General features: G+C 42.8%; 1 protein-coding gene across 2 annotated transcripts in view; it reads right to left on the reverse strand.

Annotated features, from left to right (window-relative positions):
- LOC134571874 (mucin-17-like) overlaps positions 1 to 27,581 on the reverse strand; it is a 61,022-nt gene that overhangs the window by 21,134 nt on the left and 12,307 nt on the right. For both annotated transcript variants that reach the window (XM_063430529.1, XM_063430530.1), the window contains exons 2-8: positions 13,499 to 17,131; positions 11,935 to 12,032; positions 11,765 to 11,823; positions 8,179 to 8,345; positions 3,588 to 3,750; positions 2,701 to 2,892; positions 278 to 508 (exon numbers count right to left, since the gene is read on the reverse strand). In XM_063430529.1, coding sequence (XP_063286599.1) covers positions 278 to 508; positions 2,701 to 2,892; positions 3,588 to 3,750; positions 8,179 to 8,345; positions 11,765 to 11,823; positions 11,935 to 12,032; positions 13,499 to 17,131 — 4,543 coding nt within the window. The remainder of the gene's footprint in view (positions 1 to 277; positions 509 to 2,700; positions 2,893 to 3,587; positions 3,751 to 8,178; positions 8,346 to 11,764; positions 11,824 to 11,934; positions 12,033 to 13,498; positions 17,132 to 27,581) is intronic.

Here is a 27,581-nt window from a genome sequence, read left to right on the forward strand (position 1 = left end):
TTGTTTCATCTGGCCAATGTACAGTTCTGTAGGATATTTTGCGGCATTATCAATAATCAAATTACGGTAATATTGATTATTTGATGCAGGACCCCAGCTTTTGTCTAACTCCTCACATTCAACCACTTCTTCAAAAGACAAAGAATTGAAAGAAATGCGATTGTGCCTTTTCTTACCTTAGAGAACTACGGAGCCATTGTGAAGGTGTTTCTAGCTAGGGAACTGATTAAAATGGCATCACAGTGACATTTGGTAATAATCAATAAGCATGTGTTACCTGGGTAGAACATGGGCAGGTGGTTGTGGTGGGTTGGTCTGGGCACAGCTCGGGGCCCGTTCTTGACAGCCGCACACACAGCTCCCCAGAGCTTGCAGGGGGAACACTTCTTCTGAACTGCTGAAGGCTGGATTATCGAGGGAATTGAGAGAAGCCGAAGCGGTCAGCCATGTCTGAGACGGACACCAGAAATGGGTGGGGACGTCATCGAACCGACTAAACCGTCTGTAACTGTGAACAAAATTAACGCATAGCCTGAACACCAGTCACACGCCAAGGCAGAGGTCAGTAAAAACGAGTGACGACAAACCTACAGAACAGTTTGTTAGAAACAGACAACATTTGTCCAACAGTTATTTTAATGGTTCTGAAATGAGTGTGTTCAGCAGAAATCCAACAATAACAATGCAGATTTTGTTTGTTTTTATCAGAACAGTCCTTTGATTATTCACTTTTCCTTGGAATAAACCCCCCAAAACCCTCAGCCAATGGCACCTCAAAAACACGATTAGATTGTGTTACACATGGATCTTGTACAGGGTCCACAAACATTACATCGATGCTTCAGGAGATCTCCGTTGTCATGAGGATATGTATGTTGATTTATGAGAACAGAAGTTCCAAAACATGTGCTTGGGAATGAACTTCTAAAACATTCTTAGAGTTTCGAGCAGGGCCGGTGCAAGGATTTTTGGGTACATAGGCGAAGATGTATTTTTCCGCCCCCCCCCCCACCCCATTCAAAAATAACATCTTCACCTATGTGCCTCTTAACCAGACCCTCTCCCCGTCCATTATTGGTCCCCTCCCTTCCCTGTCCCTTAGTGTTCTTCTGACAGTCACACACACTCAATGACAAACACAGAGACTCACTGATCTGACACACACACACACTGATTGACACTCATTGACAGACACACTGATAGTCACACACAGACTCAATGACAAAGATACTCTCACTGATTTGACAGACACTCACAAACACACACTGACAGACACACACATACACTGACACACTCACATGCAACACTCATACAATCACTCACAGACACACATACACTCAGTCACTCACGCACACACTCACAGTCACTCACAGACACACATACACTCACTCACGCACACACTCACAGACACACATACACTCACTCACGCACACACTCAGTCACTCACAGACACACATACACTCACGCACACACTCACAGACACACATACACTCACTCACGCACACACACATACACTCACTCACGCACACACTCACAGACACACATACACTCACAGACACACAGTCACTCACAGTAACACATACACTCACTCACGCACACACACAGACACATACTCACAGACACTCACTCACACACACTGACACTCACTCACACACAGACACACACTCACAGACACTCACTCACACAGAGACACATACACACTCACTCACACAGACACTCACTCACACACTCAGAGACACATACACACTCACAGACACACAGACACTCACTCACTCACACACAGACACTCACAGACTCACAGGCACTCACACAGAGACACATACTCACTCACAGACACACACACAGACACTCACTCACACACTCACACAGACACTCACACACACACTCACACAGACACTGACACAGACACACACACACTCACTCACAGACACTCTCACACACACACTCTAACACAGACACTCTCACACACAGACACATCACATACATTCACAAATTATTTTAATAAATAAATAATATCCACCCAGCCTCCCTACCTGGAGAGCTGGTGTGGATCATTCCCTGGGGTCCAGTGGGGCTGCTGGGCGGCGTGCGGCAGTGCTGCGATCAGGCGCTGCGAGGGAGCTCTAACCTCTCTGCTCTGCTCCCTCGCGGGCTGTCTGCTGATGCCGCGGGAGCCGGAATATGATGTCATATTCCGGCTCCCGCGGCATCACTAGACAGCGCGCGAGGGAGCAGAGCAGAGAGGTTAGAGCTCCCTCGCAGCGCCTGATCGCAGCACTGCCGCACTGGGGCGGAGATGGTGGCCGGCAGGAGGGAGAGCTTCCCTCCTGCCGGTCACTGAAATCTTGCGCCCCCGGAGCCGGTGCGCCCTAAGGCGGCCGCCTGTGCCGCCTTATGGACGCGCCGGCCCTGGTTTCGAGGACTGTGTGATTGAAGATGACTACATTTAATGACTACATTTAAGTTCAGTTTTACGCGAACAATTTCTAACTTTAGTAAGGTAACCGAAAGAAAAGTTTGTGTAATTTTTAGATTTTGAAAACACTTGCGATATACTGGGCAAAAATAAAACATTATTGATCGGATAATGACGCTGGAATTTATCCCATAGTACTTTATATGAAATGTAATCTGGCCACCGTAATCATTTCGAGAATAATGATGTGTAATATTCTGGTTACGATTATGGATATTGGTTACCTGCTTTGTGTCTGAGCCACTTTTTGCTGAAGGATCTGAGTTTGAAATCGGCGGACGAGAATGAACACTGCCGCCGCGGCACAAATGATGATGCAGAACACCACTGCGCAGGCAATGGCAGCCAGCCGATGATGAGTCATTCGGTAATCGCAAGTCTGTCCCATGTACCAGAAATCCCTTCCAATCGGGCACCTGCCCAGGACAGCAAAATATTAAAAACAATAACAATCTTCCTGCCAAGCCAAACAAAATGTGTGCCAAGCCAAGTCAGGTAGAGAGACAAAGTCATCACTCAATGAAACTAAAATTGTCACTGCTTTTCCCCCAGGTCATCAAACTCAGAATTTGACTAATGTCGTTAGTTGCACGGCAGTTTTTTAAAATAACTGTTAGTGCTTCCTTGCCATTTAGTGTTTATGTTATATACACTAAATATATATATGATCAGCTTGTTATTTAAAAGGACAGATTCTCTGTGCAGCACTCCACACCGCTCAGATGTCCTACTCTCGGGGCAATGTCAAGGCGCACATGTTCTGGTCTGGTGGGAGTTTTACTTCTGGACAGAAACTGCCACGATTATTTTAGCCCTCCACCAAAAACTATACGGTGGGAGAAGAGTGGAGAAACGCCATGGAACCTTACACAATAACACTTTATTTAATATCATGTAATACAGAAGATACATAATGATGAAGCATATATTAAGCGAAAAAATACCACATCAGGGTTCCAGCTCATTTATTAACCCGATATCACTGTTTTGGTTTTGTTGCTCATTATGAAGTCTCCAAGATCCGGTGATGCCATTTTCCCCCCATAATACACAGTGTATTGTTATTTAATATGTGTGTGCGATATCAAGGTAATATTATTTTGCTACTCACTGGCATTCTGGATCTTGACCTCTGCGGTGGATGCAGATTCCGTGGTTGTGGCAGAAAAGCCCGTGGCAAGGAGACTGACATCGAGCTCCAAGTTTCCTCACTGGTACGCACTGGAATCCGGCAGGACAGGAGAACCAGTCTGTGCACGGGTCAGCGTGTTTCTCTGGGGAACGGATAGGGGGTGGACAGTGTCAGAAGTCGCAGGGCACGCTGTAGGCACCTCAAATCAGGTCAAAATGGAGAGCAAACATTTCTAAAATGGAAGCTTGTAACACGCATTGTCTCAACAAGATGGAGTCTATGCTGGAGAGCGGTAAGTATTTAACGTTTTATAAAGCACTTAAATATGCTACTGCTTAAGGTGAACTTGTTATATTCACTTTAAAGACACCAATATTTGTTTTATAGTTTAGCCGTATCTGAGTTAATACAACAAATTATTTTGTCTTTCCCCCACCATCTCTGTCCATTTAGTCAGTGGCGTACTAATAGAGAGGGGGCAGGGGAGCAGGTGGCCTGCCCCGGGTGCCACTCACTGGGGGAAATGCCATGACTGCCAGTGTCATGAGTCACTCTCCATCAATTCGTATAGTGCGCGCTGTGGCGCCTTTGTGGCCGCATCTGTGGCAGGCCACATTATACTGCAATAATATGGAGGAGTAGGGGGAGGAGTTTTGCAGCATTAAATTAAGGCGGATGTGCAGGGTTTCTTTTTTTTGTTAAGGGGGGGTGTGCAGGGTTTCTTTTTTTTTTTATTAAGGGGGTGTGTATAGGTTTTTTAATTTTAATTAAGGGGGCTGTGCAGGAGTTTTTTTAAATTAAGGGGTGTGTGCAGGGTTTCTTTAGTAAAGAGGGGTGTGCAGGGTTTCTTTAATAAAGAGGGGTGCAGATTTTTTTTAATTAAGGGGATGTGCAGGTTTTTGTTTTAATTAAGGGGGTGTGCAGTGTTTTTTGTTTTTTTTATAAGGGGGGTGTGCAGGGTTTTTTGTTTTTTTTTATAAGGGGGGTGTGCAGGGTTTTTTTAAATTAAGGGGGATGTGCAGGTTTTTTTTTATTAATTAAGGGGGGTTTTATATGTAGGGTGAGTGTATGAATTTGATGTGTAGGGGGTGCAGAATTGTTATGTGTAGGGGCTGTATGAACTTTGTGAAGTGGGTGCAGGGTTTTTATATGTAGGGGCTGTATGAACTTTATGTGATGGGGTGCATGGTTTTTATAAGAAGGGGGGTATGAATTTGATGTGTCTGGTTTGTATGTGTGGGGTGTGCACACTTTTTATGTGCAATAAATCTAAAAAGAATTATGGGTGTTTATTTTACATTTTTAAGTGGGAGGGTAGGGGTGGGTGCCAAATGCTCCAGGTACACCACTGCATTTATTTGAAAAAAATCTGTGGGCCTTAAACACAGACATTGAGATTTATTATTGATTTTACCTTTATCTGTGGTTTTATGAAACAAATCGATTTTATATTCACTCTCCTTAGCTGCAAATTGTGTTATAAAAGTTCTGTTTAAAAAAACCTTGCATTTGCATGGTCAGAAATTCCTGAGGTGACGTATCATGTAATTGGCACGTCTCAAATATTACCAGTAGCTGGGAAGGCAACGAATGAGAATGTTAGGAGTGTCACTATATTAAAGGATAACAGTCATCATTTTTAGTATGATAGAAAATGTTACGTATATTACAAAGCTACATAGTTACAAAGGCTGAAATAGAGTCCATCAAGTACAGCAGTTCTCACATCTTTTTCTGCTGTTCATCCAAAATTAGACAAAAAAAAAACCAAAACCCTGTTTGAAGCCACAAACTATTTAGAAATTCCTTTCAGAAAGGCAGTCAGAGCTCTCCTTGGAACAAAAAACGGCTAGCAAACTTATTAAAAATGATATCCCTCAATATTATGTTTATGCAAGTATTGATCCAGTTGCGGTTTAAAAAGCTGTACAAACTCTGATAAAACCACCTCTTCAGGCAGAGAATTTCACATCCTTATTGTTCTTACTGTAAAAAACACCCTTTCCATTGCCTTAGGCTAAATCTCCTTTCTTCCAGTCTAAATGCGTGATCTTGTCCATAGTCCTGTTTATGATTAGATTTCCAGACAGTGGTTTGTATTGACACTGAATATATTTGTATAATGCTCTCATATCCTCTCTGTGAGTCATTTGTCTAAACCAGGGTTAGTCAACCTTTTAATACCTACCGCCCACTTTTGTATCTTTCTTGATGGTAACATTTCCTTACCACCCACCAGTGCCGCAGTAACTAATTTTATAGTGCAAGTACGATTTTTGAAAAAAATAATTACTATTGGAAAGGAGGGATTTAAAAAAAATGTACTTAAATGTATCTATTTTTCTCCCTTTTTTTCTATTATACTTTTTTTTTCTATGTGTGTCTGTGAGGTGCTGTGTGTGTTTATGTGTGTATGTTTGTGTGGGGTGCTGTGTGTGTGTGACAGTGTTTGTGAGAGATCTCCTCACCAGCCCGAGAGGGCTTACAGCAAGGCTGGCTCTGCATGGGCCAGCAGGGGAGCTGAAAGGATCTCCCCTGCCGGCCTTAGTCCACGGCCATCGAGGCCCACTGGGAGTTTTCTGCAGAACCTACTAGCGCCCAGCTAAAATCCCAAACCGCCCACTAGTGGGCGGTAGGGACCAGGTTGACTACCCATGGTTTAAACTAAATAAACTAAAATGCAATTGCCTCTGTGTGTGTTGTTTTTTAATGTGTACTTGTAGGTAATTAAATACCTATTTTCAGAGCATCTACTGGCTTACCTTTGCTCTACAGTGGCAGCCATCTTTAAACCTCTTTGGCCAGAAACGCAGTTTATCTGACTAAGAGGTAATCAAGAGCTAATGCGCGTTCACAATTGCTGACATAAGGTACAAGCGCTGGGCATCTCAAAAATGCACTCTGGGATGGTATCAGATCTTCAAACTCTCCATGGTTGTACCAAATAAAGTGTAAGCAATCAGATCCAAAAAAATAAAAAATTTGAAAATAAAGCCCAAAGATTATATGCAATCTTTTATTTTCTGTAAAATGGACAATGTACAAATGCACTATGTAACAAACCAAATACAGAGGCGGCAGGCGGTAATATCGTAAGATTATCCAGGGCTGCTAAAACAATACTAACTTAATTTTAATTGGCGCAGAAGCCTAGTTAAATTGTGGTATATTAATGTTTGATGACTGAGTTGATTTAAGGGCCTGCTTGCAAAAAGGACTGTAGCAAGTGATTTGGAAAAGGTTTAATTTACGATTAGTAACAGGCAACCAGTTACAGAGGAAACTCGGAGAGAGAGGGAGAGAATGTAGAGGAGGTCAGTGGGTCAGCTCTCTGCAGAGAAGTCAGAAAATCTAATCATCGGGTCTCACTGTCACTTGGAGCCAGCAAAATGCCCATGATTCATCACATACCATAAATACTGCAATCTGTCTAAACGATGACACCATGTAGACTGCAGGTATTTTCCATGACAAACCGCGCATTAACGGCTTAGTAAGTGTGATGTTAGTATGCTGATTTAAAAGGGTTTTAAATTAACATTGCAACAAATATATTTATTTATTAAATCATTCTGCTCTGTTAAAAAAAAAATGTTTTTTTGTTTTTTATTTACATAATGTCATTATTTTTGACATTATTCTATAAGATTGTAAGATGGCTAAAAAGGCTGGCAAATCAGCGCAAAGGGTGGGGGCAACAGGCAGCCAAACAGAGTCCTGGGACTGATGGGTGGCGAGGAAGTCTGGTGATTTCACACAGCTTTCTCCCAGATACTCTGCAGTTGTAGCTAGAGTCCTATATCAGGCTATTGACTTGTGATTTTTTTTTTTGCCCTGGCGAGATGAAATTCACCCCATACGGTATGCTATGCCTTGCAATGCCAAGTATCTTCAAAGGTCAACTTAAGTAGAGTGTGGTGTCTCTGTCTTTCTTTTAATCCTGCAATGTAAAAAAGTTTTTTTTTTACAAACTGCAATGTTTACATTACAATGTTAAATCCTTCTCTAGTGTTTGTCATACTGACAGCCACTGGAAGTGCTAACGCGGCATTGACCGAGTAAAACGTGGTCATGTGACGTGGAAGCCCCCACAGGAAAGTATTGATTCTATACTTTCCTTTGGGAAATCCTGGGTGTGCTCAGGGCGCTTGACTTGCACAGGTCAGCACCCAAAAAATACCCTTTTTTTTCTCTTAAACGATACCGTTGGTAAGAACGGGCAACTGTATAGTGGTATTATTATTATAATTATCACTGTTGATGTCATGGGAGGCGGGGAGGTAAGCAATGCCACAAGAGGCTCAGCGCAGGAAAAAAGTAAGTAAAAAAATGAATTTCTTAATTTTAAATGGCTTAAGGACATACCTGGGGACTGGGACACTAAAGCATTAGGAATACAGGTGTGCATTCTAAACGGTTTGGGGTTCCTTTAAGGCCTAGCTGGTAGCATAGGACTTCAAATGTAAGCCCTGCTCATACAATGACAATTCACAGAGGCATTTTGTGAAAGGTACACAAGAATTAGGGAGCTGTAGTCTAGAACCATGCCGCCTGCCTGCAATGTACTGACCTGTAATTGAGATGCTGTGAATTTGGGAGCTAAGGCTGTTCTCCGTGGTTTGTGAGGATTCGAAAAGCCAGCGAGGGTCACTAAGGACTAGCTCCTGAGTCTCTGACATCGCAGTCCCAACATGAACGCCAAGCTGAATTCGGTATTCCAGGAGCGTATTGTTCCACCTGAAAATACACTAATGGTGGTTAAACTTCCTCATTTACCTGTGGCACGGGCCACAATTGCTAGTATGGCTAAGGAGAAATTTTGGGACACATTAAAACAGAACTATTGATTGTCATTATATGTTTAATTGATCCCTTGTACGAGGATTGAGTTTAAAAAAGGTTGTTCTAACCCATTACTATGCCCCCCCCTATAGGAACGACAACTGTGTATTATTATCATTTACATGGCGCCATCCTATTCCACAGCGTTTTACAATTTTAAAATGAGGATATTTGCCATCACGTAATTTCCATATGGAATATAACAGAGAAAAGAGGTGAAGAAGACCCTTTTCAAACAAGCCTACTATGGGGGAATATATAGTGTACCTGCATTCTCTAGTGCCTTGGAGACTCAATCGAAAGAGAATACTATTAAAATTTCTATTCGTTTTCCAAAATATTTATTATTAACATTTTCTTTTTTATATCAAATATTATTATTGAGGCAAGAAACTATGCCATACATAAATCCGATTTAAACACCTTCACATTTTAAATTGATCAAAAACCTCAAACTTGTATCATTTAAACAATCACTCCAACACCCCTCCCAGAAATCCACTTATCTCTGCAGTACAATAGGAGGTCATCCCAACTGTGAAGACACTGGATGATACATTGAAATGCTTCTGTATTTGTACATTTCCTTTTAATTACAGGTAGGCAACGTTAAGGGGATTATTCACAAGGAAATGTCAAATATCCTGCTTCTACAAGCTACTTTGTCACTCCTCTGTATGCACGGACAATCCTTACTTTTAATTTCCTCTTTATCGTAACATAAAAATAAAATCTATGAGCGGTCACCTCATTGTGGTGTTTGGTGGACACAGTAATTGGTCCCTAGAAAAAAAACCATTGTAAACTATGACAGACGGTCATGCAGCCTAAAGGAATGAGCCAAGGTCATCAAGATGAAGACTAAGCAAAGTCTGCAGGAATGACATCACAAGAGGCGAGAGAGACAAGACACAAGGCTAGCATTATCAGCCGTCTGTCAAAACTATGAATGCCATACACAAATCTCTCCGTCAGGGTCAGAGGGTCCAGACAACCCTTCCTTCCTGACACTAGTTAAAATGAAGTCAGCAAACGACCCCCGGGACATTCCATATAACTATTTCAAGTGTTAGCTGTAAGCAGAAGACCCTTTTCACCCATCTCTGTTTGTCATATAATGTAGCCAAAGTCTTGTTCTGGATGTTCTCTTGTTCCTGGCTAATCCTGAATGAGAGACGTTGACAGATCTACAAATCCCAAGTAATTCATTTCTTGGTTAACCCATAACTAGGCTGGAAGTCTTGGACAAATTTATTCGGACGTGTTAACTTATGCATTATCTCTGCAAGTTGGTATAGAGAAGACCTCACACTGTCTCTAAATAGAACCAGACTCCAATTTTCCCTTTAATGGAAACATTATTAATTCCCTCTGAGTAGATCAAGTATCATATTGGAGTCAAAACACCAGGAAGCCATGAATGGTTTTATAGGGGTCACCATGTCAACTGTCATTAGTAACATACTGAATTTAAGCCCGGCCAGTGTTTACAATTACAAAAAATAAAATAAAATCCAAAAACAACAAGTTTAGGACCCTCTGAGGACTTCAAAAGTATCTGTATACTATGTCCTGATTACCACAGAAATTGTGTAGTAGTATTGAGTGGATTCATAAAACAAGAATACCAATGAAGTCTCAGTAGTGTATTAACAGTCAACATCGTACGTCCTTTAGAGCTACTGTAACCTTCGACCCCATCTTTTACATGGAGGCCTAGAAGAGAAGAGGAGACCCTTATAGACAACACCAGGATTTTAAGGGGTGTGTTTAGTTACATTTCTGTTAAGGTTAATAGTATTATTTTGAAGACTTGGGCATTAGTTTTCAGAAGAATCGCAATTCTGAGAAAATAGTCTTGTTCATCCATTTATTTGAATTTCAACAATGGAAGAATGACTTACTTACAAATCGCTTGAAATGTGTAACATTACTTAACCAGTCCGCATGCCAGCAGGGGTCCTCTGCACTCCAGCCTTCAGGCTTGCCGGGTGCGGCTCGAAAACTCCTTGGTCCTGGCAGCTGCGTGCGCCGAACAGTCTGATCGGGCGCGCAGCCTTTACAGTATTGGGAACGCTGCTCGCATCGCAAGCACATTCTTAAAGGGGAAATGGAAGCCTAACCTTGCGGTCGGCTCCCATTGGCCCATGTCATTTCGGAGCCCCCATTCACGCACGTTTTGGGGCGCAGGCATGACGTGGACCAATCAAATTAAAATAAAAGTATTTACACTTACCTGGCCATAGATTCTGTGCCCTATTGTGGTTTCTGTTCCCAGTACCCTTTAGTGCGTATCCAGTGATTTGTATTGTATTCTGGTATTGACCTTGGCTTTATTTACTGTCTTGGAGTTCCTCGTTAACCCTTGCCTGTCTTGTTTGCCCATCTGATTTTTACCGTGTACCTGACTCTGGCTAGTTCTCGTTTTCACTGTCTCTCCGTTACCCTGACCGTGGCTTGTATTTCGACTAGGCTTTTCTCTGTCTATCGTTAAGTCCGGCCACTCTAAGGTCCCGTAAGACGTTTATATTTCATTAGCCCGTTCCTTGCGATCCTAAACTCTGCGCGTTAGGGTTTATACTCCGTGACAAAACGAAAAATCTTCTATTTTTGTCCAAATTCATACAGGCAAACAAAAAATTTCCACTGTGGACAAGTACTCAGATTGATACTATTACTCTAATTATCAATTATACCTCTGGTGATCCCATGTGACAGAGATTGTTGTGCATCCTATTCCTTACCATCTTGTGTGGCTCTGCTCTAGCATCTACTTAACTGATGGCTGCATCTGCTCTCCCACATCACATGACGGGTGCACCAAAAGTGTCCATTGACTCAAAATGACCCATTTAGACACTTTACTATCCTAGGACATGAATGAACGAAGCCTCCATATACGATGTAAATCTGGTTCCTGTCCCTGTGCTTTGGCCATGCTCTAATTCAGAGTCAGTTTTTATGTCTAACTGTTTTTGTGCTCCTGTGCTAAGGTCACGTTAATACAGTCCTAAATCTGGTTCACAATTAAGATCTTCATCCCTACGAATTCTAAGCAAGCAATGTTTGGGTGATTACAATATTTCAATAAAAATACATTTTTATACGTTGCTGTCCAATGAGGGCTATGATCTTTTTCTTATTAGTTAACAGTTTTTCCCAACATGGTTGTTAAAACTTGTCTAATTCCTAAACTACCCAATTGAGCGAGCAGAAAGCTTCACACAGGCTCAAATACTGGAGCATCTTCTGATGGACCAAGATGGATTTGATCATGCAAACACCAATGTGACAAATGTAACTGCTTAACTCACGTGACATTTGGTAACTGAACTCCATCAAACCCAGGGACAGACTTGTATAAGGTATTCACCTATAAAAAAAAAAAACGTTAAATACATAAAATAAAAAGAAATAAGATTACTATAAGCAGTTCACATGATTTCATATTCTCAGTTATACTGTTGGACCTGTCCATACTGACCTCATGGAGCCAACGTGCCTGGCATGTCTTAGGATTCTCACAAACTCCAGGTGATAAGCTCTTCAGGACCATCTTGTAGGTGACATTAATTGTTTGCACTGAAAAATAAGAGGTTTAAAATAGCAGATGGTCTTGTAAATTCTATGGCATTATTAATGAGGCAATGATGAGCAGAGTCAGTAATGGCAACCACCGTCCCTGGTTTTCCCTGGGCTTCTATTTCAAGTGTTTTAACGTTCTGGCTAAACATCTTTAGATTTGTATTCCAGCAATTACTCATTATCCACTAAACTCAGAGACTGGCCTGAAAAATCCAGAAATTGGATTGCATTTCTGGAAACCAATAGAACAGAGGGGAACATTCCATTTTTTTAAACAGAACACTTTTATGCATATCCTCAACGTTCTCAAGATTTAACCATGTCTAGATTTTTCAATACAGCCTCCAAATTACAGAGAATGGGGGCTGGATGTCCGCCTGTCTGAATACAACTTAAAGACTGAAACCAGAACCACATTATGGTAGCTGTCGGACTTTAAATTCGGTGTGCCTAAATACAAATTCTACAATCTTGTTGGAGAGGATTTGCAAGGAGCCAGTTGCCAATTCTAATATAAACTGTAATTTGCATTAATTTGATAGCAATCTCCATGAATGAACAAATCAACTCTGTAGGAGGATCCAATGTACCCCAAAAAATGAATTAAACAAATTTATGTTCAGTTCTAAAACATGTATTATTTTATTATTATTTTACTCATTTACCAGCTGCATGCTTGTATTGCGGACCTCTGTGGACTTATCTTGTCTTCTAGGTTTGTTCAGAGTGAATCCAGTAGAAATTTGGTGTTTGATAAATATGCAAATCCTCTATTTTACATGCCATTCCTGATTTTTTAAGCATATCTTGGCTGGCACCAAATTAAAAATGCACATTTATTTGAAATAACTGAAAGTCACTGAGCTATTACTGAATTTTACTGAGTTTGAGTGACAGAGCTGACAGATGACCTATTGAAGACTATGGGGTTAAACCGTTAAAGGACCACTATATTGCCAGGAAAAAAACTTGTTTTCCTGGCACTATATAGTCCTTAGGTTCCCCCCACCCTTATGGCCCCCCTCGCGCAGGGCTGAAGGGGTTAAAACCCCTTCAGCCACTTACCTATATCCAGCGCCGGGCTCCCTTGGCGCTGGTGACCTCTCCTCCTCCGACGTCGGCTTCAGTGAGCCAGCCACTAGTTTTCAACTGCAGGGTTTAAACCTGGGGGACCTGGCACCCAGGCCACTTCATTGAGCTGATCCTTTAACTACCTACTATAATGTACTGTGAAACCAGTAAACAACATAATTACTAACAAAAAAATGTGTATTACAAAAATAACAAAGTGATAGGAATACCAATATCATCAGAATTAATACCTGAATCTACTACTTGATATCCATAAAGGATAGGCCTGAAGTGATGTTGATAAAACAAAGTAAAAAAAGACAAAAAGTTATACCTGGCTGCTAGTTAAGAAAATAAAAACAGACTGCAGTGTATCTTGTCCCATGACCGACCTTTAAAGACTGGAAGTTGCTCATCTACAATGAAAATCCAGTCTCTCGTGGGATGCACAGACATCACTTCGCTGTTCGTCTGTGGCGTTTTGGTGTAAGAAGACAGACGTGGAGAAATCTGAGATTTTAGTGTGCTTGGGGACTCAGAAGAGAGTCTAGGCTCTGATTTTCCAACAGTCAAACCTTCTGCTGTTGTAAAGACTGTGTGAGGGCCTCCTGCACCAGGAGAGGTCAATGTAGGGTTCGAAGAATCACCATCTGCCATACTTGGGTTAGTTCCAGTATTCTGTATAGGTGGTTGAGATGGGCTGTGGTTCAATTCGTACCACTGTTCTGAAGCTCCAGTCTCTTGTAAGTGTTCAACAGTCACTGGTGGGACAGCCGATAAAATATCTGTAGTTGTGGATACTGGGCTCACCTCTGTCAGTGTCAAGATGGTTGCCTGAGTGTCTGTGTTGTGGTTCTTGAGGGGATACTGGTCTCCCCGTTCTGTAGAATCCTCGTTCAACACAGGCCATATCCATGTGGTCAATGTGGAGTTGGGTTTTGTGCTTAGATGTTTTTGTGTGGCTTGTGTTGGTTCGTTTTGAGTTTTAGAGAATGCTTGGGGATAACTCTGTCTAGTTCGCTGTGACTGAGCTTGTTCATTTATTTCCGGCCTAGTAATTGTAGTTAGTTCTGCATGTTTTTGCCATTGGGGCTCGCTTTGTGTAGGCAGTTGTAGTGGCATTTGTGTTTCTTCTCCTAACTTTGTTTTGCTGTAATATTCTGAATGGGCCTGAAAAGGTGGACTATGGCTTATCTCAGTCAAGTCATTTTTTTGAGATGATTCTGTAGAGATCTGTGGGACTAGGTCAGGTTGTGTCTGTGTAACTAGGTCAGGCTGAGTGTGTGTGACTCGACCAGGATGATTCTGGTTAACTAGGTCAGACTGACTCTGGGTAAATAGGTCAGGTTGTCTCAGGGTAACTAGGTCAGCTTGACTCTGGGTAACTAGGGCAGGCTGGGTCTGTGTAACTAAGTCAGGCTGAACCTGAGTGGACCGTTGTGGCATAGTTTTTGACACTAGTTCAGGCTGATTAAATGTTAATGGGTTAAGATTATTTTTTGTTCCATACTCATCCTTGGACTCTGTGACTACGTTAGACTTGGTCTTTGAGATCAAGTCAGGATAAGTTTGGTAGGTGAGGTTAGCATGAGTGGACAAATCATTTTGGTTCTGGGTAGTTAATTCGGTCTGATTTTTGTAAATTTGGTCACTCTGGTTCTGGTCAGTTAGGTCAGGTTTGGTCTGGGTGCTGAGGTGCGGCTGAGTATTTGCAGTCAGGTTTGGCTGGATTTGAGTGAAATTGTCAAACTTGGACTTTGTTACTAGGTCATGTTGGGTTTGAGTGATAATGTCTGATAAGGTCTGTGTGACTAGGTCTGGCTGGGTATGCATATCTAGGTCAGGTTTAGTCTTTATGTTAAGGTAATTTTCATTCTGTGTGATGTTTGTGATTGGGTCGTGCAGTGTCCGTGTGGCTTGGTCCGTATTGGTTTGTAAGTTGAGCTGTGACTGGCTCACAAGATTAGACTGACTCTCCATGGCTAATTTTGACATGATTTGACCAGTCTGCATCACAAAGCTTTGCGTAAGTGGGTCTGGTGTGCTGTATGTGGTGGTCACCTCTGTCAGGTTCTGCATAGTTAAGTTTCCTTCTGAAGGGTGGTTTGTGAAAGATCTCAATTGTGTGTTCGGTTGTGTCACTAGTTTTGGGTATAGTCGAGCATTCTGTCTTGATAGGGTCTGAGATGAGTCTTCTAAAGGAATTTCGGTAGTTATTTCCTGGATTAAGTCTGTGGTTAGAACTGGTGAAACCTGCAGGTCTAATTGTCTCTGAATAGGTTTCATAAATCTTGGTAGAAATGGAGTGATTCGATCTGGTTGAATGGTTTTTGTTAACTCTGATAGAAGACTTGTCCTTTTCCCTTGTTGAATAGTTGTGTTCACCCCTTGTTGACTAGTTGTGGTTATCCCTTGTTGAGTAAATCTGGTTATTCCTTGCTGGTTATTTAAGCCTGGATGACTTGTCGTGGATACCAGAGTTTGTATGTGTTCATTTATCTCCAACCGTTCTTGTGCGGTGGAATGTGGCTGTATCTGCACTGTGAATCCCAGTTGTGTTTGGCTTAATATATCAGTTTGGCTTTTGTTAGTGGCAGGTTTAGATTTAATTTGCGTCCTTGATGCCACTTGGTTCTCCGTCACCAGTTCTGTCTGTGTGTTAACAAGTGTCTTCTCCTGGGGTTTTGGATCTGTTGGTGTCAACAGTTCTGTTCGGTCCTCTAGAATGTGTTCTGCTGTGGTCTCTACACTTGACTCCTGTTGCCTATGTATGTTTAATTGTGGCAGTGTACCAGTTCTTGGTTCAGAGAGAGCATCTGTCCCTAATTCTTCTGATGTTATGAGATGTTGGGTAATTGTGGTAGCATTGGAATGAGTCTGATATTTTTGTTCAGATTGGAAATGTGACAATTCAGGGGAAAGTTTCTGCATTTGTGTGGTCATCCATAATTCTGTGGACTCATCTGATTGAGTTTGGTGTTCTTGTTCTGAGTCTGTTTGTGTGTTCATTTCTTCCTGTGTCAATAAACCTGCTTCAGTTTTCTGCCCAGCTTGATCATGAATCTCTTGAAGGGTTGGCCTAGATATATCAGTGTATCTCTCCTGCAGTACTCCAAACACATCCTCCACTCTATCTGCAAAGTTAGCTAGTGTTCTGTCCCTACCTTTTGAAAGTACGGTATCTACAAGAGAATTCCCTGTGGTCTCTTTTTCCTGCAACACTTTCTCAGAGGAGAAATTGGACAACAAACCAGCAACTTGGTGGAGTTTATTATTTTTTGAGCTTTGCATTGGTGATTGTAAAGTGCTATTTGCTAAAATATTGCTATGGGGTGGCCTTACTGACTGGGTGGTAGACTCCTCACCCATTGTAAAATGTTCTAATTTGCGGGTTCTAGTTCCAGATAGAGTGTCCTCATGACTAGTCTTTACTGGCCTGCTCAAGGGCATCTTGTCAACATCCCCAGAGTGGACCTCGCTGGCAAAATTGGTAGTACCAGAGGAAACATTTAATTCCTTATCAAATTTTGGCATGTTTTCCACCTGCAAAGCATCTTGGTTTTGCCCTTCAATTACTGTAAGACCATATTCTGTGATTTTCTTTAAGCTCTTGACTTTGACAGGAGGGGTGATAATTTTCTGTTTTTTTGTTTTCTTTAGCAGTGATTGCCCCCCATGTTCAATGCTAATGATTGCTGGCATTTTGGTTGGGTGTGTAGTTGCTGTGTTCATTGGGAAACCAGGAAAACGTCCTTGTTGGCGGCTAGTGAAATTCAGCTTCCACTCTCCTTGTAAAGACTGGACTACGGCCGGCGTTGTTGATGGATCTTTCTGGACATGAGATTTCTGGATATTCTCCACTAAAGAATAAGGACGTGGTGTTGCAACAGTTTTATTCAATAGTTGAGGAGGCATTGAAAATAAATTATGTCCTTGCTTTGGACTAGTCCCAGTTGTACTGTCCTTGGCTTCTAGAGTAACCTTAGTGAAATGTTCCAGTTCATCTGTGTAGTTTGAAAGAAACTCTGTGAGATATAAAAAAAAAAGGAGAATAATCAGATAGATATAAACTAAACATATAAACCAGTTATATTATTAGTAAATTGCAACAAACTATAAGGACTTCCAGTGCAGTAATTTTAAAATCTATTAATGTAAATATGCAAAAACACTTACGAATGGTAAAGAGTTAAGATGCAACATAGGACTGAAGACTATATATATTTTAGTTCTTTATTATGGGGGTAGAGTACGTGAACCAATAGAATTTATAATCCCTTAGCATATCTCTAGATATAATGTTTCTGTTCCTACCATTAGCACCAAGGGATAGTAGGAAAGGGCATGAGTAGTCTTGTTATTAACAAATGGGCGAGGGAAGAGAGGTCCAAGCATTGGGACCCCTAATGGATATCTTGGGATCTAATCAAGACACTGTTCTAGTAATATGTCTATATTAAATATATATTTAACATTTATATAGATGTGTTTGTCCCAATGATTGAACTGAGAGCTGGCAATAATGTATGGTATAATTTAACCAGTAGTAAATAGATTGAACACAAAGGATATTAATGGGTTTAGTGTTCATCCACAAGAGTCCATCATGTCAGCCTGCGGGAGGCTTTCATGATACACAGTATTTTGCATCTTGATGCAGTGAATTCTGTTATTTAATTTCAGCAGAGTTTTATATTTACTCCTTGCAGTTAAAATATAACAGCCGAACTACAAACATAGCTGACTGCTCCAGTTTGACTAATTTAGACTTGGAATTCTCGCCTTAGTGAATAACCCAGTAAGTTGCAATTACACGACAGGCTGAAACCAAATATCACAAAGTAATCGTCCACCATCTTGAATGTTAGTAGTAATAGATTAGGGAGTACTGTGAGAGTGGCAGAGAAAAGCTGCCAAAAGCCATGGACGACCAGGAAATGAGACAAAAGTCGGCATTGCCCTGAATTTCTATCTTTTAACTGTCAGACCCTGATCATACAGGATAAACTAGTGATATACTGTATCATAGATAGAATTCAGTATTGGTAACGGCTGTATTTGATTTAAAAAAAAAAAAATTTATATATATATATCTCATTACAGTAAGTGTTACACTTTATTTCACGGTAAATTATAAAACAAGGTCTTTATTTTATAAACATGTCTTCTTCCTTCACACGCTTTATTTCCTTTGGCAGCTGTAAGAAAGTCTTAGAATTAGCAAGTCCAACGAGCCAGGGATTCATGAGTTGTCCTGAGGGACAATTTAGAAAGGTCAATGATTCCATTGGTTGCCAACAACGAAATGGACGATAACTGCTCGATGGTATGGTTGATTGTTAACAAGGCAATTGAAGGTCCATCTCACAACACGGGCCTACACATTTTAATTATATCGGACCAGCAGGTATACTTAGCACTTGACAGTTGACATTAAGGAAAAATGAAGTCATTTCACTAGAAATTAGTGGTTTCCAATACCAACCCAAGGCACCCCAGCAATTATCTCCATCGGAAGAGGATTGGCTAAATACTGCTGGTGCTACTTGAGGACTGGTTTGGGAACAAATGCTGACTTGAACAGGACATAGAAGTCCCTAATCATCTACATTTTATATTTTATTTACAACTCCTCCAGAGTTATTTTTTTTTTTAAATTCTTTATTTTATTGGTGCATGTAAAATCACATATAGCATACCATGCCACAACAGCAAGAGAATGCAGAATCAAACAACTATTTGCAATAGTCAGGCATTGGTGAAAACGTTGCACTTTTTTTTTTTTTTTTAGGGTATTATCGCTTGACACAGAGTTATATCCAAACTGAATATTAATACAAATAAGAGTAAAAAACAGGATCAGGTTAGGTAAACTTAGCAAGTTGAGGCACATTAACCCAGCCTAGACAGTTACAATAATCGTAGCCAAGTAGTTATGGGCTAATCAGGTAAGACAATTATGTAAAGTATTAGACTGAGTGTATACTGGGTCAGCATGTCTAACGTGGCGGGTCACGTTGGGGTTTACAAGCTTGCGGCGTTAAACATTTATTTCTGCAGAAGTAAGTGAATGTGGGCTTACAAGGATAGCAGAGTTGTGTCTAAATACCTCACTTCGACAGCTAAACTAAACAAACAAACAGACAGACAAGCAAGCAGCCACTGGAGCTGAGCCGGCTCCTGCAATATTAGGTATTAATGTTAGGCATCATAACAAGGCTGGGGTGTATAGCAGAGCATGGCAAGTGGTACACGAGTGGCTGTTGCACCCTGTTGAGTCTGTGGGGTTGTAAGAGACTTTGTGCTTCACTGAGTTGGTAGTCACAGGTACTCATCCATGTGTGGTGGAACTCCCCCTGCCAGGCTCGGCGGTGGTCAGATGAGTCTGCGCTTGTTCTGTGTATGGGAGTCCACGTGGCCGTTACTCGCTGAGTTCATCCCTCGCCTCCTGCTCCCGGCCCCGCCGTGGGACAGCCGTTGTGGGCAGTAAGTGTCTCTCTCTTCCAGACAGCAGTGATCTGTAGTTTCCAGCAGTTAGGTGTTACCCAAAGCCCTCCGGCATGGCAGGTGATGCAGCTGCGTCCTTGGTGTAGGAGCAGGTGGCACAGGGCCGCGAACCGCCGCCATCTTGCGAGGGGGGCCTTGCGGGTTTTATGTGCCTCGATCTCCATTCGATCCAGCTCTCTCTAGTGGGGACCGGGATGACCCCCCCGGTCCAAAGGGGGGGGAACGGGGCCGGCAAGCGAATCAGGCAGTCGGCGTGTGGTAGTAGGTAAGGGAGACGTGGCGGCGGCCGTCCACCTCGCTCCCCTCCCGAGTAGGCCACAGCCCCCGAAGCTCCGTGCTTCCTCTTGGGGATCGGAACTCCCGGTCTCGGGATCTGCTACCTCTCCCACAGCCGTGGGTATCTCGTAGGCTTGTTTTGTGTGCGGGAATCCGCATTAAATGGCTTTAGAGGCCCGGTGTCTCCGGAGCCTCTCCTTCATGCGACCGGTTAGCATGGCGGTCCGGCCCCGCCCCCCCTCCAGAGTTATTTTAGTACTATTGTGGAATACAATGGATTTTTTTTTATATAAAAACATTCTGGGGGTGGGGCCTGACCGCCGAGCAGAATGGACGTGGGGCACCTCGGCTCCACAACGAACTACCCTTTTCCATCGAAACTCACACTTAGCAACTATATGAAGGCAAAGGGGACTCGAGCACCCACTTGCAGTGTCAATATCGGCCCCCATCCTGCTGGCAATGCTGACTGCTGGGGAGCTGGGATTGAGGCCTGCCGTGGGGCTCTGGCGGGAGAAACGGTCGACCTCCCGTGCTTAGTACGGCAGGACCTCTCGCACGCCCCCTGAGGGCCCCATTCTCCCCCCCCCCCTGTGGGCCGGGGGGCTATCCCGGACCCCACCGGAGAGGCAGTGACCACTTACACCACCTGAGCGGCGACATGATAAAACATGGACCGCATGGCAAAATCCAAGATGGCCGCCGCGCCTAATACAAGCCGGAGAATGAGCATCCATCTACACAATCGGAAGCTACAACTCCAAGCGCTACCAGCGGACCCAAGGGGACTCTATCTGGACTCTCACTCTGCCCACACAAAGAGGAGCAGCGGACACAGCACGCAGGCTGTATTTTGCACCCAAGGCTGATGCTGGAAGAAGCACAAAAACGAACACACCCCTGGCTAGCAAGTGCCGAAGCACTCAAGCAACCAGCGGGAAATATAAGGGACTTGATGGTGGCCAGGATGCCAGCCGATCCAGCGCAGCTGCAGGAGTAACTAAGCGGCTGTATATATATATAAATATGTGTGTAACTAAACTTCTAGCAGAGCACTGTATATTATTTAGTCTAGCATACCCCTCTTATTATTATCCTTGATTTTAATACAATCGATAGTATTTCTGCTAACCTGCATAGATATCATCTCAAATTGCCTAAGCCTACATAAAAGCTAAATCTGGCTAGCTCAGTGACTCGCTGCCCCCTGGTGGTAAGTCTTAAGCAGTGTGGAGAAATTTGCACCTGACATAATTTCACATAAGCCTGTAACTTAAAGGGACACTATAGTCACCTGAACAACTTTAGCTTAATGAAGCAGTTTTGGTGTATAGAACAAGCCCCTGCAGCCTCACTGCTCAATCCTCTCCCATTTAGGAGTTAAATCCCTTTGTTTATGAAGCCTAGTCACACCTCCCTGCATGTGACTTGCACAGCCTTCCATAAACACTTCCTGTAAAGAGAGCCCTATTTAGGCTTTCTTTATTGCAAGTTCTGTTTAATAAATATTTTATTATCCCCTGCTATGTTAATAGCTTGCTAGACCCTGCAAGAGCCTCCTGTATGTGATTAAAGTTCATTTTAGAGATTGAGATACAATTATTTAAGGTAAATTACATCTGTTTGAAAGTAAAACCAGTTTTTTTTTCATGCAGGCTCTGTCAATCATAGCCAGGGGAGGTGTGGCTAGGGCTGCATAAACAGAAACAAAGTGATTTAACTCCTAAATGACAGTGAATTGAGCAGTGAAATTGCAGGGGAATGATCTATACACTAAAACTGCTTTATTTAGCTAAAGTACTTAAGGTGACTATAGTGTTCCTTTAATAATCGTATCATACCTACTCAAATAAGCATGTATAGCTCAGCTATACAGTTTTATCAACGTGTACCAAACCTGTTATATCTAAAATTTTAAATGTGCTGTTTACTCTGCCATGACTTTGTATAACGCCATTGTTCAACCTCTTTCACCTAAAAAATGTATGCATACCCAACTTGCCACAATACTGCTATCATATGTCTATGAGAATCGAGCCTGTCAAAAACAAACAAACAAAAAAAATTCAATAAGAAAATGAATCCAGAGGTTTGGCAGATGAAAATATTTAAATTCTGACACTTTTCCAAATGAATCACAGCTCCAGTGCATGAGAGTCAAGAACGCATGAAAAACTATAATTATACTTACTATACTTCTAAACCCTTACCGTGAACACGAATTGTACCAATATTAGTTTCTCTTCTTGTCATTGGCCAAAAAAAAAGATCTGGAAAGTGGCGCAACCTAAATTTCTAGTTTGACTGTATAAAAAGCTTTCCAGAAACATGTTCTATGTCCTGCACAGTATTTTACAAGAACGATACAACCAGGTTTATTCAATGAACTGATATTTATGTTTTATTATTATTATTATTATTGCCATTTAAATAGCGCCAACAGATTCCGTAGCGCTTTACACTATTATAAGAGGGGGATTTAGCTATAAATAGGACAATTACAAGAAAACTTACAGGAACGACAGGTTGAAGAGGACCCTGCTCAAATGAGCTAACATTCTATAGGAGGTGGGGTGTAAAACACAACAGGACAGGAGGTACCAATCAAACAAGGTGGGAGTGAAGCAGAGCTGGAGGAGAGAGTAAAGTGCTGCCCCTTTAGGAGAGAGCAAGAGACAGGTATGTGAGGTAGAGGTTAGTCTGGGAGGCCATAAGCTTTCCTAAAGAGATGGGTTTTAAGGCACTTCTTAAATGATTGAAAACTAGGGGAGAGTCTGATGGCGGTAGGCAGGCTATTCCATAGGAAGGGAGCCGTCCGCGAGAAGTCCTGCAAGCGCGAGTTGGCCATACAGGTGCGAGCAGCGGACAGGAGAAGGTCACGGGCAGAGCGGAGAGACCGAGAAGGGACATACCTATGGATCTGTGAGGAGATATAAGAGGGGCTAGAATTGTTCAGTTCTTTATAGGTGTTAATTAGTCCCTTCAATTGACTCATATAGTACAGGAAGCCAATGTAAGGACTGACAGAGGGGTGAGGTATGAGAGGACCGACTAGAGAGGAAAATCAGTCTGGCGGCAGCATTCATTACAGACTGTAGCAATACGGTTTTTGGGAAGACCAATTAGGAGATGGTTACAATAATCTATGCAGGAAATTACTAAGCATGGACAAGCTCTTTAGTAGCATCTTGTGTAGGAAAGGGGCGGATGCGGGCCATTTTTTTAAGATGTAATCTACAGGACTTGGTAACATGCTGGATGTGAGGCCAGAATAAAATATAACGCCAAGACAGTGCGCTTGCAAGAATGGACTGATGTGGATACCACTGACTTCAAGGGAGAGCGAAAGAGGAGGATCAATATTAGGAGGAGGAAAGACAAGGAGCTCAGTTTTAGAGAGATTGAGTTTTAGAAGGTGGGAGGACATCCAGTCAGAGATGGAAGAAAGGCAAGCAGTGAGAAGTTGCAGGACGGCAGGGGAGAGGTCCAGGTTGTCGAGATATAATTAGGTGTCATCAGCGTACAGGTGGTAGTGGAATCCAAATAAGGTAATAAGTTTGCCAAGAGAGGTAGTATAAAGAGAAAATAGAAGGGGACCAAGGACGGAGCCTCGGGGGACTCCAACTGAGACAGGTCAAAGGGATGAGATATTAAAAAAGGAGACACTGAATGAGCGTTGGGAGAGATAATGTAGAATTGACAAAAGAAATGCAGATATTTGGGGAAAAACAGATAAGCAGGAAGACTAGCCAAGTTTTGGTTTTCCAAATTTTCTATTGCGTCCTAAAATGTGCTATTGCCTTGTCTGTAACAAATCACAATGTTTGCTTTCGTGAATAAAGCTCAAACCACATACAGAATGTGTTTTACGGATATAGAATACATAAGGAAATCGTGTGATATCACTGAACAGGTCAGATCTGGGCTTGTTCAAAGTTGGTTCCATTTCCCAGAATTCTCTGTTATCGATGATTAAAGGTCACCTCAATAACGTCATTATGGTACAGGAGGTCCAAGAGCACCTGTGACTGGCTGAGAGCAAATGAGATATGTTGGTAAATCTAATAAAATAAAACTTAAAGTTAAGTCAGTATACATTTAGCAAAGCAAAACAGGAGCAATTCTCATACAAAGTGTAAAATATTTAGAAATATTCTGTCTGTGTCCTTGTGACTGCCCCCACGACATAACACTTTGCCTTCTAACAGGTTTTTTTTTGTCTCTATTTTACAAGTGACTTCCGAAAACATAAAAACATAGAATGTGACGGCAGAAAAGAGCCATTCGGCCCATCTAGTCTGCCCAGTTTTCGAAATACTTTAGGATTTAGGATAGCCTTATACCTATCCCACGCATGCTTAAACTCCTTCGCTGTGTTAACCTCTACCACTTCAGCTGGAAGGATATTCCAGGCATCCACTACCCTCTCAGTAATTAATAAAATATTATACTATGGCACATTGTACAAACGCATTCTAGAATTTGCCCTTGGGAAAGGAAGTTGGATTCGCTGTCCTGGGGCCGGCAGACAGGAAACAAAAAGTGAAATCTAAGTCTGTTTTCTTACAAGACACAAGGGGCTGCATTCAAATCTCATTAAACAGCTTTCCCATATTTCATCTGGGGGGGTGTATTTTATAGGCAGCCCCTCTGCCTGCTTTGGCATGTACTGATTTATAGGAAATTGGAAGAAAGGTGACCCAAGAGGATCTGCAAACAGGGTCATAAAAAAAACATGTTTTGGGACCATTGTTTGCCCACTAAGTTGCAACTTTTGGCTGTCTTAGATTAATTGGATTTGTAGTATGGCTGAGATGTTGTATGGTACCAGTCTTGTATTGGAGAAGATTGTAGCAAACTGTCCCGGATTTGTTGGGAAAGTCCTGATTTGCTCACCTGGAGTCTAAAAAGGGGGACACCAGAGAGAATCTCCATAAAGCACAGCAGGAGTACACTATCAAACAGGCTTGTCCTGTGCAAAATGAACTCAGGGCTTTCCTGCCTACACAGACCTCTTCAACAGCACTGTGCACATGGTCAGTCATGAGGGGAGCTTACCAATAAGGAGATCACTCTATCTGGCGCACATGCACACCAGGCCAAGTACTCCTGCCATGTCAAACTCTCTGATGCTCCCTCCCACCTTTTCTGATGCATCTCTTTTTTTTATTTTTTATGAAGGGATCATATCCACCCTAGTAGGGCCTTGATTGAATATTATTATCATAATATTTTTATTATTGCCATTTATATAGCGCCAACAGATTCCGTAGCGCTTTACAGTACTATGAGAGGGGGGGGGGGGGGGGATTTATCTATAAATAGGACAATTACAAGAAACTTACAGAAACGATAGGTTGAAGAGGACCCTGCTCCAACGGGCTTACAGTCTATGGGACGGGCTTACAGTCTATGGGACGGGCTTACAGTCTATGCGACGGGCTTACAGTCTATGCGACGGGCTTACAGTCTATAGGACGGGCTTACAGTCTATAGGACGAGCTTACAGTCTATAGGACGGGCTTACAGTCTATGGGACGGGCTTACAGTCTATGGGACGAGCTTACAGTCTATAGGACGCGCTTACATTCTATGGGACAAGCTTACATTCAATAGGACGGGCTTACAGTCTATAGGACGGGCTTACAGTCTATAGGACGAGCTTACAGTCTATAGAACGGGCTTACAGTCTATAGGACGGGCTTACAGTCTATGGGACGAGCTTACAGTCTATAGGACGAGCTTACAGTCTATGGGACGGGCTTACAGTCTATGGGACGGGCTTACAGTCTATGGGACGAGCTTACAGTCTATAGGACGGGCTTACAGTCTATGGGACGGGCTTACAGTCTATAGGACAAGCTTACAGTCTATAGGACGGGCTTACAATCTATAGGACAAGCTTACAGTCTATAGGACGGGCTTACAGTCTATAGGACGGGCTTACAATCTATAGGACGAGCTTACAGTCTATAGGACGGGCTTACAGTCTATAGGACGCGCTTACATTCTATGGGACAAGCTTACAGTCTATATGACGTGCTTACATTCTCTGGGACGAGTTTACAGTCTATAGGACGAGCTTACAGTCTATGGGACGAGCTTACAGTCTATGGGACAAGCTTACAGTCTATGGGACAGGCTTATAGTCTATGAGACGGGCTTATAGTCTATGACAGTGTTCCCCAACCCCCGGGCCGCGGACCGGTACCGGTCCGTGGATCAAACGGTACCGGGCCACCCAGGGGTGTGGGGTGTGCGAGCCTGCCGGCTAATGCAGGGCTGGCATTGCCCAAGTGCCAGCCCTGCAATGTGCCTGCGGACCGGCGGGGAGATCAGAGATCTCCCTCCCCGGTCTGCAGGCACATTGCTGACAGCCGGCAGGGGAGGGAGTGAGAGAGGACCCGGGAGCTCTTACCTGCAGCTCCTCCGGGTCCTCCTCTCGTGAGTTTTGGAGCGTTGCCGCGGTAACCACGGCAACGCTCCAAATCTCGCAACAGTGAACTCTAGCCCTGTAACTGGGCTAGAGTTCACCTCACCACCACCGGACCACCAGGGAATCCCCACCGGACCACCAGGGACTAAGAAATGTCCCCCCTCCTCCCAGTAAAGGTAAGAAGGGAGGACATGAATATATTAATTTTAATTAAATAAATTTTAAAAAAGCCTCCTTACCCCCCATACACACACTGCCCCCACACACACACTACACACATTGCCCCATAAACACACTACACACACTGCCCCACAAACACTGCCCCATGCACACACTACACACACTGCCCCATACACACTACAAACACTGCCCCATACACACACTACACACACTGCCCCACAAACACTGCCCCCATGCACACACTGCCCCACAAACACTGCCCCCATGCACACACTACACACACTGCCCCACAAACACTGCCCCCATGCACACACTGCCCCACAAACACTGCCCCCATGCACACACTACACACACTGCCCCACAAACACTGCCCCCATGCACACACTACACACACTGCCCCATACACACACACTACACACATTGCCCCACAAACACTGCCCCATACACACTACACACATTGCCCCATACACACACTACACACACTGCCCCACAAACACTGCCCCCATGCACACACTACACACACTGCCCCACAAACACTGCCCCATACACACACTACACACATTGCCCCATACACACACTGCCCCACAAACATTGCCCCCATACACACACTACACACACTGCCCTACAAACACTGCCCCCCACACACACACTGCAACTCTCACACACACTGCCACCCTCACATACACACTGCACCGCTCACACACACATACACACAATTTTGAGTCTATGTCTTTATGTGACTGTGTTTGTGATTTTCTGACTATGTATGTGTCTGCGTGTTTTTTTTAATATATGTGACTGTTTGGTTTTTTTTTTGTCTTATTAAATCAAAACAAGCGGGCCATGGAAAAATTATCAAACGTTTACCGGTCCGCGGCGATAAAAAGGTTGGGGAGCACTGGTCTATGAGACGGGCTTACAGTCTATAGGAAGGGCTTACAGTCTATGGGACGAGCTTACAGTCTATCGGATTTTATTGGATAAGCCTTTAGAATGATTAAATTTTCTGGTATATTGATTATTGTATATATATATATGATATTTTAATATTTTTCAAAATTATTTCAAAAGTTTAT

Source organism: Pelobates fuscus, chromosome 8 (assembly GCF_036172605.1).
Source record: "Pelobates fuscus isolate aPelFus1 chromosome 8, aPelFus1.pri, whole genome shotgun sequence".
NCBI lineage: Eukaryota > Metazoa > Chordata > Amphibia > Anura > Pelobatidae > Pelobates > Pelobates fuscus.